The following is a 15,734-nucleotide window of genomic DNA, read 5'->3' as shown; positions in this document are numbered from 1 at the left end:
ACGAACACACTGAGCTACTGGTTCGAGATGCTTCCGTGGCAGGTATGCTTTCGTCCCAAATTCGCCAGCGATTGCCGGAAAGAGACTCACTAGGCCTCAAGGAGGCACGGGCCCTCGCGGCCTCGTTCGATGTGGCATCGCAGAACTCCCGTGCCTACGCCCCTGACCGCGCGGCAGCCCCTTGGGCACATTGGACCCCCGCCGCGACTGAACCCCCGGCACCCCCCGCTCGCCTGTGCTGCCAGAGTGCCAGATCACCCGGGTGGGCCCCACTGCTACTTTTGTGGGCAAGCGAAACACCCCCGACTGCGCTGCCCGGCCCGCTCAGCCCTCTGTAAAGGGTGTGGTAAAAAGGGGCACTTGGTAGCAGTGTGCCAGGCCCGGGGGGTCGCCGCAATCTCCGGGGGAGAATCAGGACCCCAACCTCGACCCCCCCCCCCAATGATCCATGTGCGGCCACCGGGCGCCGCCATCTTGGGTCCCGGACTCCATGTGGGAGGGATGGGCGCCGCCATTTTGTGCTGCTCCGGCCACGTGCGATCAATGGGCGGCGCCATCTTGTCCACCCCCGACCGTGTGCGACCCGTGGACGCCGCCATCTTGGCTGACGGCTAAGGACCCCGGGATGGACGGCCCCACGGGGCCTGAAGAAAACGCCCCGGTGCAGCAACTGCGACTGGCTTCGGTGACCCTGGACCAGTCGCGGCCCCGAATGGTCCAAACGGCAACAACGACTGTATTCATAAACGGGTACGAGACGCCTGCCTGATCGACTCTGGGAGCATGGAGAATTTTATACATCCCGATACGGTAAGACGCTGTTCCCTTCCGATCCACCCGAGTAATCAAAAATAATTTCTGGCGACAGGGTCCCATTCTGTAGAGATCAATGGGTTCTGCATCGCGAACCTCACAGTGCAGGGGAGGGAGTTCAAGAACTACCGGCTTTACGTCCTCCCCCACCTCTACGCTGCCACACTCCTGGGGTTGGATTTTCAGTGCAACCTCCAGAGTTTAACGTTTAAATTCGGCGGTCCTATACCCCCACTCACTATCTGCAGCCTTGCGACCCTCAAGATCGACCCGCCTTCCCTGTTTGCGAACCTCAGCCCAGATTGCAAACCAGTCGCCACTAGGAGTAGATGGTACAGTACCCAGGACCGAACCTTTATCCGGTCAGAAGTCCAGCGGCTGCTGAGGGTCGGCATAATCCATGCCAGCAATAGTCCCTGGAGAGCTCAGGTGGTAGTTGTAAAGACCGGGGAGAAGCAGAGGATGGTCAAACCATCAATAGGTACACGCAGCTGGATGCGTACCCTCTCCCCCGCATATCCGACATGGTCAATCGGATTGCACAGTACAAGGTCTTTTCCACGGTGGACCTTAAGTCCGCCTATCGCCTGTCCGAGCGACCGCAAATACACTGCTTTTGAAGCAGATGGGTGGCTCTATCACTTTTTAAGGGTTCCATTCGGCGTCATTAACGGGGTCTCTGTCTTCCAACGAGAGATGGACCGAATGGTTGACCGGTACGGTTTGCGGGCCACGTATCCATACCTCGATAACGTCACCATCTGCGGCCACGACCAGCAGGACCACGACGCCAACCTCCGCAAATTCCTCCAGACCGCAAACGCCCTGAATCTCACATACAACAGGGAGAAATGCGTGTTTAGCACCGACCGTCTAGCCATCCTCTGCTACGTAGTGCGAAATGGAGTTCTAGGCCCAGACCCTGAACGCATGTGCCCCCTCATGGAGTTCCCCCTCCCTCACTGCTCCAAGGCCCTGAAACACTGCCTGGGCTTTTTCTCTTATGCCCAGTGGGTCCCCAACTACGCGGACAAGGCCCGTCCGCTAATTCTGTCCACGGTCTTTCCCCTGTCGACCGCATCAAAGCGGATATCGCAAAAGCCACGATGCAAGCGATTGACGAGTCCCTCCCCTTCCAAATCGAGAGCGACGCGTCCGACGTAGCTCTGGGGGCCACCCTCAACCAAGCGGGCAGACCCGTGGCCTTTTTTTCACACACCCTCCACGCTTCAGAAATCTGCCACTCCTCAGTGGAAAAGGAGACCCAGGCCATAGTGGAAGCTGTGCGACATTGGAGGCATTACCTGGCCGGTAGGTGATTCACTCTCCTCACTGACCAACGGTCGATTGCCTTCATGTTCAATAATGCACAGCGGGGAAAGATCAAGAACGACAAGACCTTGCGGTGGAGGATCGAACTCTCCACCTATAACTATGAGACCTTGTATCGTCCCGGAAAGCTGAACGAGCCTTCCGATGCCCTATCCCGCGGCACATGTGCCAACGCACAAGTAAACTGTCTCCGTACTATAGCCACTTAAAATGGCCAACTCCCGATTCAAAATGGCTAACGGCAAAGGCTGATGGGAAAGTCAGCCAACAAGACACAAACGAGCAGCTGCAGGTTGGCTGTGTATTTACCTCTGGAAAGGCCAGACAAGATCGATACCAGCAACCATCAGCATAAAACACCAGCCATCTGCATACTAATGAACAATCCCCGGGAACAATAAGCAACATTTAGACACACAAAGCAAAACCAGACTCTTCGGCGCCAGCAGAAGCCTACACAAAAGGAGGTGAACGACCACCTCAAGACCGCCCATCAATCAGGGGACCGCTCCAGCATTGGAGAAAATCGAACCAAGCGATTGGGACAAAGTCCAATCACTTGGGACCGGGTACAGGGTCCGCCCCAAAAGGCGGGAAGCCCCTGGGGACTATCAGAATTGAGCCCCAAGTTCAAGTCGCTCTCTTCTCCACCGCTTCTCCAGCTCTTCACTCTTCAGCAGCTGGTCGAAACTGTAAGTCTTAATTCAACGCTCGCTACGAGATAGGCGCTCCTAGCTATCAATCTGTACCAACTTGGAATCCCGCAGGCTCAGAACCCGAACGAAAGGCCATTTGTTTCCCTGACCTGATGGGCCAGTTCCAAGTTAAGTATAGAGCATAGAACATAGAACGATACAGCGCAGTACAGGCCCTTCGGCCCACGATGTTGCACCGAAACAAAAGCCATCTAACCTACACTATGCCATTATCATCCATATGCTTATCCAATAAATTTTTAAATGCCCTCAATGTTGGCGAGTTCACTACTGTTGCAGGTAGGGCATTCCACGGCCTCACCACTCTTTGCGTAACAAACCTACCTCTGACCTCTGTCCTATATCTATTATCCCTCAGTTTAAAGCTATGTCCCCTCGTGCCAGCCATTTCCATCCGCGGGAGAAGGCTCTCACTGTCCACCCTATCTAACCCCCTGATCATTTTGTATGCCTCTAAAGTCTCCTCTTAACCTTCTCTCTAACAAAAACAACCTCAAGTCCATCAGCCTTTCCTCGTAAGATTTTCCCTCCATACCAGGCAACATCCTGGTAAATCTCCTCTGCACCCGCTCCAAAGCTTCCACGTCCTTCCTATAATGAGGTGACCAGAACTGTACGTAATACTCCAAATGCGGCCGTACCAGAGTTTTGTACAGCTGCAACATGACCTCATGACTCCGGAACTCAATCCCTCTACCAATAAATGCCAACACTCCATAGGTCTTCTTCACAACCCTATCAACCTGGGTGGCAACTTTCAGGGATCTATTTACATGGACACCTAGATCCCTCTGCTCATCCACACTTCCAAGAACTTTACCATTAGCGAAATATTCCGCATTCCTGTTATTCCTTCCAAAGTGAATCACCTCACACTTCTCTACATTAAACTCCATTTGCCACCTCTCAGCCCAGCTCTGCAGCTTATCTATGTCCCTCTGTAACCTGCTACATTCTTCCGCACTGTCGACAACACCACCGACTTTAGTGTCGTCTGCAGATTTACTCACCCACCCTTCTGCGCCCTCCTCTAGGTCATTGATAAAAATGACAAACAGCAACGGCCCCAGAACAGATCCTTGTGGTACGCCACTTGTAACTGAACTCCAGTCTGAACATTTCCCATCAACCACCACCCTCTGTCTTTCAGCTAGCCAATTTCTGATCCACATCTCTAAATCACCCTCAATCCCCAGCCTTCGTATTTTCTGCAATAGCCTACCGTGGGGAACCTTATCAAACGCTTTACTGAAATCCATATACACCACATCAACTGCTCTACCCTCACCTACCTGTTCAGTCACCTTCTCAAAGAACTCTAAGGTTTGTGAGGCATGACCTACCCTTCACAAAGCCATGCTGACTATCCCTGATCATATTATTCCTATCTAGATGATTATAAATCTTGTCTCTTATAATCCCCTCCAAGACTTTACCCACAACAGACGTGAGGCTCACCGGTCTATAGTTGCCGGGGTTGTCTCTACTCCCCTTCTTGAACAAAGGGACCACATTTGCTATCCTCCAGTCCTCTGGCACTATTCCTATTCACTATGATGACATAAAAATCAAAGCCAAAGGCCCAGCAATCTCTTCCCTGGCTTCCCAGAGAATCCTAGGATAAATCCCATCAGGCCCCGGGGACTTATCTATTTTCAGCCTGTCCAGAATTGCCAACACCTCTTCCCTACGTACCTCAATGCCATCTATTCTAATAGCCTGGGTCTCAGCATTCTCCTCCCCAACATTCTCTTTTTCCTGAGTGAATACTGATGAAAAATATTCATTTAGTATCACGCCTATCTCTTCAGACTCCACACACAACTTCCCATCCCTGTCCTTGACTGGCCCTACTCTTACCCTAGTCATTCTTTTATTCCTGACATACCTATAGAAAGCTTTTGGGTTTTCCTTGATCCTACCTGCCAAATACTTCTAATGTCCCCTCCTTGCTCGTCTTAGCTCTCTCTTTAGAGCCTTCCTCGCTGCCTTGTAACTATCCATCGCCCCAACTGAAACTTCACACCTCATCTTCACATAGGCCTCCTTCTTCCTCTTAACAAGAGATTCCACTTCTTTGGTAAACCACGGTTCCCTCACTCGACGCCTTCCTCCCTGCCTGATAGGCCTGTTAGTTGTAGAAGTAGCTTAAACGTAGAATTTGTGCATGAGTAGTGTATAATAAATGTGCTTTGATTTAAATCTTACTAATCGGTGTATTGGATTATTGATCATTACTTGGACTTGAACCACGTGGCGGTATCATAAATGTCCCTGGCGACTCAAGAGAAAAGGTAATAAAACAGCAATTAAACTAAGGCAAAGTTAGCAACAGTACCCTCCACGAGAACCTCTGCCATCCGGGGGTCACTCGGTTCTATCACTTCGTAAAGACCCGCAACCTGCCCTACTCCATCGAGGAGGTCAGGACAGCCACCAGGAACTGCCAAATCTGCGCAGAGTGCAAGCAGCATTTCTACAGACCAGAAAAAGCGCACTGATAAAGGCTTCCCGTCCCTTTGAGCGCCTCAGTCTGGACTTCAAAGGCTCCCTCCCCTCCACCGACCACAACACGTACTTCCTGAACGTGATTGACGAATACTCCTGGTTCCCTTTCGCAATCCCCTGCCCCGACATGACCGCGGTCACGGTCATTAGAGCCTTCGGCACTATCTTTACACTGTTCGGTTTCCCTGCCTACTTGCATCGCGAAAGGGGGTCCTCCATTTAATGAGCGACGAACTGCGTCAATTCATGCTCAGCAAAGGCATTGCCTCGAGCAGGGCGACCAGTTACAACCCCCGGGAGAACGGTCAGGTAGAGAGGGAGAACGGAACGGTCTGGAAGACCGTCCTGCTGGCCCTACGGTCCAGAAGTCTCCCAGTTTCCCGCTGGCAGGAAGTCCTCCTGGACACACTCCACTCCATCCAGTCGCTGCTCTGTACAAGAACGAATCAAACACCTCACGAACGCCTCCTTGTCTTCCCTAGGAAGTCCTCCTCCGGAACGTCACTTCCGACCTGGCTGGCAGCCCCGGAACCCATCCTGCTCCGAAAGCATGTGCGGACGCACAAATCGGACCCGTTGGTCGAGAGGGTTCATCTCCACGCGAACCCTCAATACGCCTACGTGGCGTACCCCGACGGCCGACAGGACACGGTCTCCCTGCGGGACCTGGCGCCCGCCAGAGCTCCACACATCCCCCAACACCAATCACCCCCTCCCTCCCACCGGCGCACCTAACAGCCGCCCCCTTCCCTGGTGGATCGATCCTTCCCCCGGCCTCGCCTAGGGGTAGTGGAGCAGGAAGAGGCATCGTTATGCTCCCAGAGACGACGGTGCCCGAACCAGCGCCTGCATCACCACCGGTGCTGAGACGATCGGCAGGGACGACCAGGGCACCCATTCGACTCAGCGAATCCGTATAACAAAGCAAGAAATGGCTCTGTAAATAATTCAGCTGCCCAGAAAAAGTGGCATTGTAAATAGTACTAGTAGTTGATATCGGAGCATAGCCACCATGTTAGCGGCATCCTAAGTACCGACTCTGTAAGCCCCTACCACCATGCGGCCCACTAACCCCACCGGGTTCTTTTTTAACAAGGGGTGAATGTGGTGGTATGTATTAGGGGTAGTACTGTTGCTAACTTTGGTTGGCTCTTAATTCGTTGCTCGTTGTGTCTTTACTTAATTTGCTCTGTTTCTATAACCTTTGCTCAAGAGTCGCCAGGTATCTTTATGATACCGCCACGAGGTTCAAGTTCAAGTGCTGATCTGATCAATAACTCAATACACCAGTTAGTAAGTTTCAAATCAAAACACATTTATTATACACAGTCAATCACTACTCATGCATAAACTCTACTTACTAGACTATCTCTATCACTAAAAGGCCTATGCTTAGCTTCGGAACTTGCCCACCAGGTCAGGGGAACAAATGGCCTTTCGTTCGATTCTGAGTCTGCAGGATTCAAAGCTGGTATAGACTGGTAGCTAGGAGCGCCTATCTCGTAGCATGCGTTGACTGGAGACTTACTTGGTTGATGCGGCAGCTAGGCAGGTCACTGTCAAGGGTTGTTTTGAGCTGCTGAGTGACCCTGCCAAGAAGGACGAATTGAACTTGGGGACTCTACTTTATAGTCCCCAGGAGCTTCGCGCCGTTCGGGGGCGGACCCCGTGTCTGGTTCCAAGTGATTGGACTAGGTTCCGATCACTTGGGATTGATTTCTCCAATACTGGAGCCGTTCCCTGATCGCTGGGCGGTCCCTTCGTGTCCGTTGGCCTTCCTTTGTCTCGGCTCCTGCTTGCGCTGAGGAGTCTGGCTTGGCCTTATTCACCTTAAATGTTTCAATTGTTCCCGGGGATCGCTCATTAATATGCAGATGGCTGTTGGTTTCAGTGCTGTCTGGGTTTCTGCAAGTTCTAATACACAGGAAACTTTGCACCTGCTAGTTTTTCCTGGCTTGACTGAATTTCCCTGCATTCTTTGCGGATCTCCATTTTAAGCCGGGAAGTGGCCAACCCAGGTGGCTACACTACGGTACCCTGTGATGCCGAGAGGCTATTGGTGGATAGACGCTGGGTCCCGATTGGATCAGCCGCCTACTGGCTCCACCCAGTAAGGCGGAGTATAAGAGCCCGGGTTCTCCCAGCAGCCGCATTCTGTAAGTGTGCTGCTGGGGAACAAGTCTGCATAATAAAGCCATCGTTTGACTCCTTCTCATCTCGTCTCGTGAGTGATTGATTGTGCTACAGAACCACATTCCCTTCATCACCTTTCTCTGTTACCGTATTAAACAATTCACTTGGATTCGCCAAACACGATCTGCCTTTTTCAAAGTTCCCTGCTTTCTACATGGCCAATCAGAGTCGACTTCCCAAGCACTCAGCATTCTTTTCTCCTTTTGTATAAATTATGATTATTTGGAATTTGGCATTCTTGCATTTGTCCCAATGAATGAGACACCAAAAGCTTTGGTAATATTTTGCAAACCGGTGCTGGAGAGATCTTAAGTTCAAACCTCTCCAAGTGCCTATTGCTATTTATTTTCCCCTTGCCCCTTTTTCAAATAAGTATGCAAACATTTACTACTCTCCAATCCTCTAACTCCTTCCCTGTATCTAGGGAAGATTTTGGCAACCTGGGATGCAAACCATCTGAACAAGGTAACTTATCCACTTCACAAATCGTTCCAATCCCATCTCCTCCTCAATTTTCACTCTATCCATTACTTCTACTGTCTCGCTTCTGCCCATATTTTGCTAGCATCCTCTTCCTCACCTTTAACCTCCTCCTGTGCCTCAGATATATATGCTTCCCTAATTCAAGAACCTTGTACATCCCGGATTCTCATCACTCATCAATTGCCTTTCAAGAGATTGGAACTCCCTCAATAACCCAGTCCACTTCTCTACCTTCCTTCAAGAAGTCACTTCAAACCTAAAGTCACTCACTTAAACCCTTACTCGCTAACCAAGTATTTGATCATCTGCCCTATTCTCCTTCTGAAGTTCAGTTTAATATATTGTTTGATAACCTTGGTGTGAAACATTTTGGATTATTTTAGTACGTTAAAGTTGTTATATTTGTGCAAGTTGTTGTGTTGTTAAAAACTGTAACTCATAGTTCTGACGAACAATTCTGATGATGTTCCAAATCTGGAACATTCCAAGACCGGAAAAGGGGTTCTGTGATCAAGGTGTTTGAAATGATGAAAGTTTTTGATAGGATTGATAAAGGTAGACACTCTTCTCTGCTGGAGAAATCCAGAAACAGGTTTATAACTTTAAAATTAGAATTAGGCTGCTGAGGGAAAGGAAGAAGTACTTTTTAACCAAAATCTCATTAAGGCCAATTGACATGTTCAAAACTGACATGGATAGATTTTGGTTGTGAAGGGATGCAAAGGCAGGTTGATGAAATGTAAAAGAAATTCTGGAAATAGTCAGTAGGTCTGTGGAGAGGCAGAGTTCACGTTTCAGGTCTGATGAAAGGTCTTCGAGCTGATAAGTTAACTCTCCGTTGATTCTGACCTGAATGCATTTCCTAATCTTATTTGATTTACTGCTTCAGTAGAATTTAACTTTGTGAAGTACTATAAATGGAATGACTGATCATACATGATCTAATGGGATGGCAGAATAGGTTTGAGAGACTTCCTGTTCCCAATGACAGCACGGTGACACAGTGGTTAGCACTGCTGACTCACAGTACCAGGGACCCAGGTTATAATTCTGGCCTTGGGTGACTGTGTGGAGTTTGCACTTTCTCCTTGTGTCTGCATGGATCTACTCCCACAGTCCAAAATAAAATGTGCAGGTTAGGTGGATTGGCCATGATTAATTACCCCTTAGTGTCCAAAGATGTGCAGGTTAGGTGGGGTTACGGCAATGGGGTGGGGGAGTGGTCCTACGCAGGATGCTCTTTCAGAGGGTCGGTGAGGAATTGATGTGCCGAATGGCCTCATGCATTGTTAGAATTCTATGACCAACTTGTCTGTTTGCTCAGTGCTGCATTGATCCTCCAGAGTGCTGCCTTTCAATGTCCTCAATCTGAATGTGATCCCCATAAGCTACTACGACTGGACAAGTAGGCATTGGAAAGTGACATGTAAACTGTTGTTGCCATTTGTAACATCTGTATATTCATTATTTAGGAATCACAGGCAGCCCAGCTGCAAATCCTAATGGAATTTCTTCAGGAGGCAAAAAGGAATAAGAAGGAGGTTGGTTTGATATATATTTTATATGTTATACTTTTTATTTCCTGCGAGCTTGCGTGTTTGGAGTTAGGTTGAGATAAAGTCTGCAAACGGTGATAGCTCTCGCATGTCAGCATGGTTCAGCGGCTCGCACTCTGTCCTCTGAATGAAAAGGCTGCTGGTTTGGTGGCACAGTGGTTAGCACTGCTGCTCACAGTTCCAGGGACCCGGGTTCAATTCTGGCCTCGGGTGACTGTGTGGAGTTTGCACATTCTCTCCGTGTCTGCATGGGTTTCCTCCGGGTGCTCCGGTTTCCTCCCACAGTCCAAAGATGTGCAGGTTAGGTGGATTGGCCATGATAAATTGCCCCTTAGTGTCCAAAAGGTTAGGTGGGTTACTGGATTACAGGGATGGGGTGGAGGAGTGGGCTTACGTGGGGTGCTCTTTCCAAGGGCAGGGGCAGACTGGATGGGCCAAATAGCCTCCTTCTACACTGTAAATTCCATGATTCTATGGTTCAAGTCCCACTCCAGAAACTTGAGCACAAAATATTTGTTGATGCCAGAGGCACAGTCTTTTCGATGAGAGATTAAACTGAGGCCGTATCTACCCCATCAGGTGGGCTTAAAGGTTCCCACAGCCAGGAAACCAAAACTGTACTGCTCAATTAAAACAATTTAAAAATAACCTCATCATTCACAGTGCTGTTTGTGGGATCGTGCAGTGTGCAAAGTGACCATTCGCTACATTCCAACAGTGACTGCACTTCAGAAATACTTCATTGGCTACAAAGTGCTTTTGGATGTCACGAGGTGATGGAAAACACTGTACTGATGCTGGGTTTTCTGTGTTTGTCTCTCTGGGGGATTGTGTGGCAGTACTGGAAGGGGGGCTGTATCAGGAGGCGCGGAGCAGGGCTGTACTAGAAGCAGCATTGTTGATGGGAATTTAAATCCATTGAGGTTATTGCCCAGTTGACTGCCTCTGACTTCTTTTCTCAGCAATTGGACCAGTTACAGAAGGAGCTGAAAGTTCTTGAGGAGGACATTAAACGAGTGGAGGTTTGTAGAATTGGTTCAGTGGTGAGACCACATCGGGAATACAGTGTACAGTTTTGGTCTCCTTATTCAAGAAATGATTTAATGTGTCGGAAACAGTTCAGAGAAGATTCACTTGGCTGAATCCTGCAACAAGAGGGTTATCTTATGAGGAAAGGTTGAACAGACAGGGTCTGCGTCATTGGAGTTCAGAAGAATGAGAGGTGATCTATTGAAACGCAACTCTGAGGGGTTGGATGCAGGGTGGATGCTGAAAGGATGTTTCCCCTTTTGGGAGATTAGAACCAGGAGACACAATGCAGAAATAAGGGGTTGCCCATTTAAGATGGAGATGAGAAGAAGTCTTTTCTGAGGGTTGTGAATCTTTGGAATGTTCTTTTCCCAGAGAGTGGTGGAGGCAATGTCAATGAATATTTTTAAGGCGAGATAGATTGTTGAATATCAGGGGAGCCAAATGTTATTGGGCGATCTGGAATATGGAATTGAGGCCACGATCAGATCGGCCATGATCTCATTGACTGGTGCAGCAGGCTCAAGGGGCTGAATGGCCTCCTGCTCCTAATTGGTACGTTCACATGATCGTCTGATTTATCAAGGAGCCTCCCATCTTTATTGAAAAGCAATGAGTTCAAACAAAGCAGGTTTCATTGTTTACAATGCAGTAACTGGTCCAAAAATTCTACCTCACCCGAGTGTTTCATTTGCATATTCAGTCTCCTGAGTACTTAGAGGTAATTTATGATTGGATGTGTGTGGTATGGTAAAACCGTCTCGGCCTTTTGGCTAAGATGAGCGTGAGGTCATCTGGAATGTCAGGGGCCCATAATGGCCCGGTGAAAAGATCCAGTGTCTTCGCCCACCCAAGAAGCCTGAAAGCCACCATAGTCTTCCTGCAGGATCACACTTGAGAGAGAAGGACCGACTGCAGGTAAGAAAGGGCTGGGTGGGGCAGATATGCCATTCATGCTACGGGACGAAGGCTAGGAGAGTAGGCATATCGATTAGTAAGAGGACGAGGTTTACGGAGACCAGGACAGTTACAGACCAAGGGGACGGTACGTCATGGTCAGCGGTGTCCGGGACGGACCACTGGTACTCCTGGTAAATGTGTACGTGCCCAACTGGAACGACACAGGCTTCATAAAAAAGACCATGGCGGAAATCCCCGACATTGACTTGCACCGAATAATCATGGCGGGGCCACTTCAACTGTGTACAGGACCCACTGACAGATTGATTAAACCCCAAATCGGAAAAAAGGATGGGCGTGGCAAGAGAACTGGGAACATTCATGGAGCAGACGGGGGCGGTGGACCTGTGGCGGTTTCTACACCCCGGTGAGAGGGAATTCTTGTTCTTTCCACCGGTCCACAAAGCATACTCAAGGATAGACGTCTTTGCAGTGAGGAATAGTAAGAGCTGAATATTCCGCGATAGTTATTTCCGACCACGCTCCACATTATGTGGATGTAAGATTAGAGATGGGCTGTGCCCAGCATACCAAGTGGAGGTTAGACACGGACCTCCTGGCTGACAAGGTCTTCGGCCAAAAAATAGCGCAAGCCATAGACGAGTATGTTACAAATAACCGAAACAGGGAAGTCTCACTGCTGGCGCAGAGAAAAAGCTGCAAATGGACTTTAACCTGTTATCCACCAGGAAAGCAGTGCACCAACTCTGCCAGACACAGGGGACCTTCTAAGAAATGGGGAAAAGGCTGGCCGCTTACTGGCTCACCAGCTGAGAAAGCAGGCAGCCACGAGGGAGATAGCCCAGGTGAAGGATAGCAGAGGCAAACTGGTAATCGCGCAAAAAGAGGTCAACTAAGTGTTTGAGACCTTCTACTGAGGGCTGTAAACCTCCGAACCCCTTGAAGGGAAAGACAAAATGAAACAGTTCCTCTATGGACTGGGCATGCCAGTTGTGGGGGACGATAGGCAGCGAGAGCTGGAAGCACCAATAGGACTGGGAGAGATCATGGAGAGCATCAGCTCCATGCAGGCGGGGAAGGTGCCGGGATCTGACGGGTTCCCGGTGGACTTCTATAAGAAATTCACACCAGCCCTGGCCCCACACCTATGGAACATGTTTGAGACTCACGAGCGAGGGGCACCCTGTCTCCTATGGTAACACAGGCCACAATATCACTGATACCCAAAAAAGTCAAGGATCCGACGGAATGATGATCATACCCATTTTGCTGGTTAATGTAGACACGAAGAAGAGGCAGCACGGTGGTGTAGTGGTTAGCACTGCTGCTTCACGGCGCCGAGGACCCTGATTCGATCTCGGCCCTGGGTCACTGTCTGTGTGGAGTTTGCACATTCTCCCCGTGCCTGCATGGGTTTCACCCCCACAACCCAAGAATGTGCAGGGTAGGTGGATTGGCCACGCTTTCACCTTGTGGGTGAAACTTTTTTAAAATATAATCTTTATTGTCACAAGTAGGCTTACATGAACACTGCAATGAAGTTATTGTGAAAAGCCCCTAGTCGCCACATTCCGGCGCCTGTTTGGGGACACGGGGATAATTCAGAATGTTCAATTCACCTAACAGCATGTCTTTCGGGACTTGGGGATGAAACCGGAGCACCCAGAGGAAACCCACGAGGCACGGGGAGAATGTGCAGACTCCGCACAGACTGTGACCCAATCTGGGAATCAAACCTGGGACCCTGGAGCGGTGAAGCCACTGTGCTACCGTGCCGCCCACAACGGGTCTTGTACAACGCCCTCAAGGCGAGCGTTCAGACTAACACCACCAGCTCTGAATACTTCCAGCTGCACCGAGGCACAAGGCAGGGATGCCCACTGTCCCCGCTCTTGTTCGCCCTGGCAATCGAACCACTGGCGATCGCTCTGCAAGACGTGAAATGCTGGAAGGTTATCCAAAGAGGAGACAGAGAGCACAGAATGTCACTCTATGCAGATGACCTGTTCCTCTAAATCTCGGACCTGCACAATGGCCTGAAAGCAATCATGCAACTTCTGAGAGAGTTTGGTACCTTCTTGCGCTAGAAACTCAACCAGGGCAAGAACGAGGCATTCACGGTGAACCCGAACGGGGGAGGGACAGAGCTGGAGGGACTACCATTCAAACCAGCCCTAAACCAATTTCACTACCTGGGTATCCAGATAGCCTATGACTGGACACAGATCCACAGGTGAAAGCATAGAATTTACAGTGCTGAAGGAGGCCCATCGACCCTGGAGCTGTGAAGCAACTGTGCTACCGTGCCGCCCACGAGGAAGACGATCAAGATGAACGTACTGCCGAGGTTCTTCCTGTTGAGATCCATACCGATCTTCTTACCCAAGGCCTTTTTCCACAAAGTGGACAAAATGACTATTGCCATTTGTATGTGGCGGTGGGGGGAAAGGCTGCAGTGGAATGACGCTCCGAGCCCTTGGCACGGCAGCGCTCCCATCCCTTCCCACATTAAAGTACACATCCAGCCCAGTGGTGGTAGCCACACTGAAGATGTGGAACCAAGTGAGGCAGCATTTTGGTCTAACCGAGATGCCCTCCATGGCCCTCATCTGCGGTAACCACAAATTCCTGCCAGCCATGCTTCATGCTACCTTTAAAAGTTGGAGATAGGGTGGGAGGATGCTAGCCATTTGGGACCTTTACATAGGGGACAGACTCGCAGGGTTGGACGAGCGCACGGAGGACCTGGACCGGCCGATGGGACAGGAGCTCAGGCACCTTCAAATTAAACACTTTCTCTGCAAGGAGACTGCAAAATTCCCTAGAGCCCCAAGAGACTTTACGAAAGGAACTAATCAACACAGACAATAAGGAGGGAGGGGGAACTCTGGGAACATTAACGGACAGTTGCTGGTCAGGGCAAGACTACCACTGGATGAAGCTAGATGGAAATGGGAAGATGAGTTGAGGACTCTGGAGCGAAGCACTGAGCAGGGCCAACTTCACCACCTCCTGCGCTAGGCTAAGCCTTATGCAGTTTAAAGTGGTGCACAGAGCCCACCTGACTAGAACCCGAATGAGCAGGTTTTTGTGGAGGACAAATGTGAACGGTGCCAGGGATCCCGGCCAATCACGGCCACATGTTCTGGGCCTGCCCCAGACTTGTCTGGTTCTGGACAGTCTTCTTCGAGGCGATATACAAGGTTGTGGGGGTGAGGATGGAACCGTGCCCGAGATTGACTGTCTTCGGGGTATCGGACCAGCCAGATCTTCATTTGGGGAAGTGGGCTGAAGCCCTGACTTTTGCTTCATTAATCGCAAGCCGGAGAATCTTGGTCGGCTGGCGATCAGCAGCATCACCCACAGCTGCAGACTGGCTGGCAGACCTGACAGAATTTCTCCACCTGGAGAAGATCAAATACACCATCTAAGGGTTGCATGAGGGCTTCCACAAACTGTGGGGGCTATTTATTAGCCTGTTCCAAGAACTGTTCGAGGCCAACAGCAACGAGGAAGAGGGGGAAGGGGAAGAGTTGGAGGAAGACGAGGAAAGACACCCACAAGAGAAAGGGACGGGGAGGAGGGAAGGGAAGCAAGGGGAGAAGGGGCAGGGCTACGCAGCCCCCCCCCCCCCCCCCTCCCGCCAATAATAAGAACTAAACGCCCCAGAAGGAAGAAATGGAGCATAAGGGCAGACAGCAACACTAAGAAGGGAACTAAACTACCCACATGGGAAGGGGAGAGGAGGAAGGTGGAAGGGTGGGGTGGGGGGAGGTGGAGGGCGGGACCTCATGTAAAACGCAGTGCAAATAAGACACAAACTTGTTTGTAAATACCAGATACACATGAGCTGTTGCTCTGTAAAAACTGGAAAACACCAATAAAAAATATTGTAAAACAATTAACGACCTGGAGAAAGGAAGCAAATGTACTGTAGCCTCATTTGCAGGCGACACAAAAGTAGGTAGAAAGGCAAGTTGAGAAAGGAATAAAAACAGTTTGCAAAGAGATATCGATAGGTTAAGTAAGTAAGAATAAAGTTGGCAAATGGAGTATAATGTGGGAAAATGTGAATTGTTCATTATGGAAGCGAGAACTAAAGAACAGTATTATTTAAATGGAGAAAAACTGCAGAAAGCTGCAAAACAAAGAGACTTGGAGGTACTTGTGCACGAAACACACA

The 15,734-nt window shown here is 49.8% G+C and overlaps 1 protein-coding gene across 2 annotated transcripts in view; it reads left to right on the top strand.

Annotated features, from left to right (window-relative positions):
* Positions 1–15,734, top strand: part of cop1 (COP1 E3 ubiquitin ligase) — a 380,546-nt gene that overhangs the window by 207,510 nt on the left and 157,302 nt on the right. For both annotated transcript variants that reach the window (XM_072511804.1, XM_072511803.1), the window contains exons 6-7: positions 9,518–9,586; positions 10,564–10,623. In XM_072511804.1, coding sequence (XP_072367905.1) covers positions 9,518–9,586; positions 10,564–10,623 — 129 coding nt within the window. The remainder of the gene's footprint in view (positions 1–9,517; positions 9,587–10,563; positions 10,624–15,734) is intronic.

Source organism: Scyliorhinus torazame, chromosome 7, assembly GCF_047496885.1.
Source record: "Scyliorhinus torazame isolate Kashiwa2021f chromosome 7, sScyTor2.1, whole genome shotgun sequence".
Classification (NCBI taxonomy): Eukaryota; Metazoa; Chordata; class Chondrichthyes; order Carcharhiniformes; family Scyliorhinidae; genus Scyliorhinus; species Scyliorhinus torazame.
The sequence above is the reverse complement of the archived record's forward strand: the minus strand, read 5'-3'. Positions and strand labels throughout refer to the sequence as shown.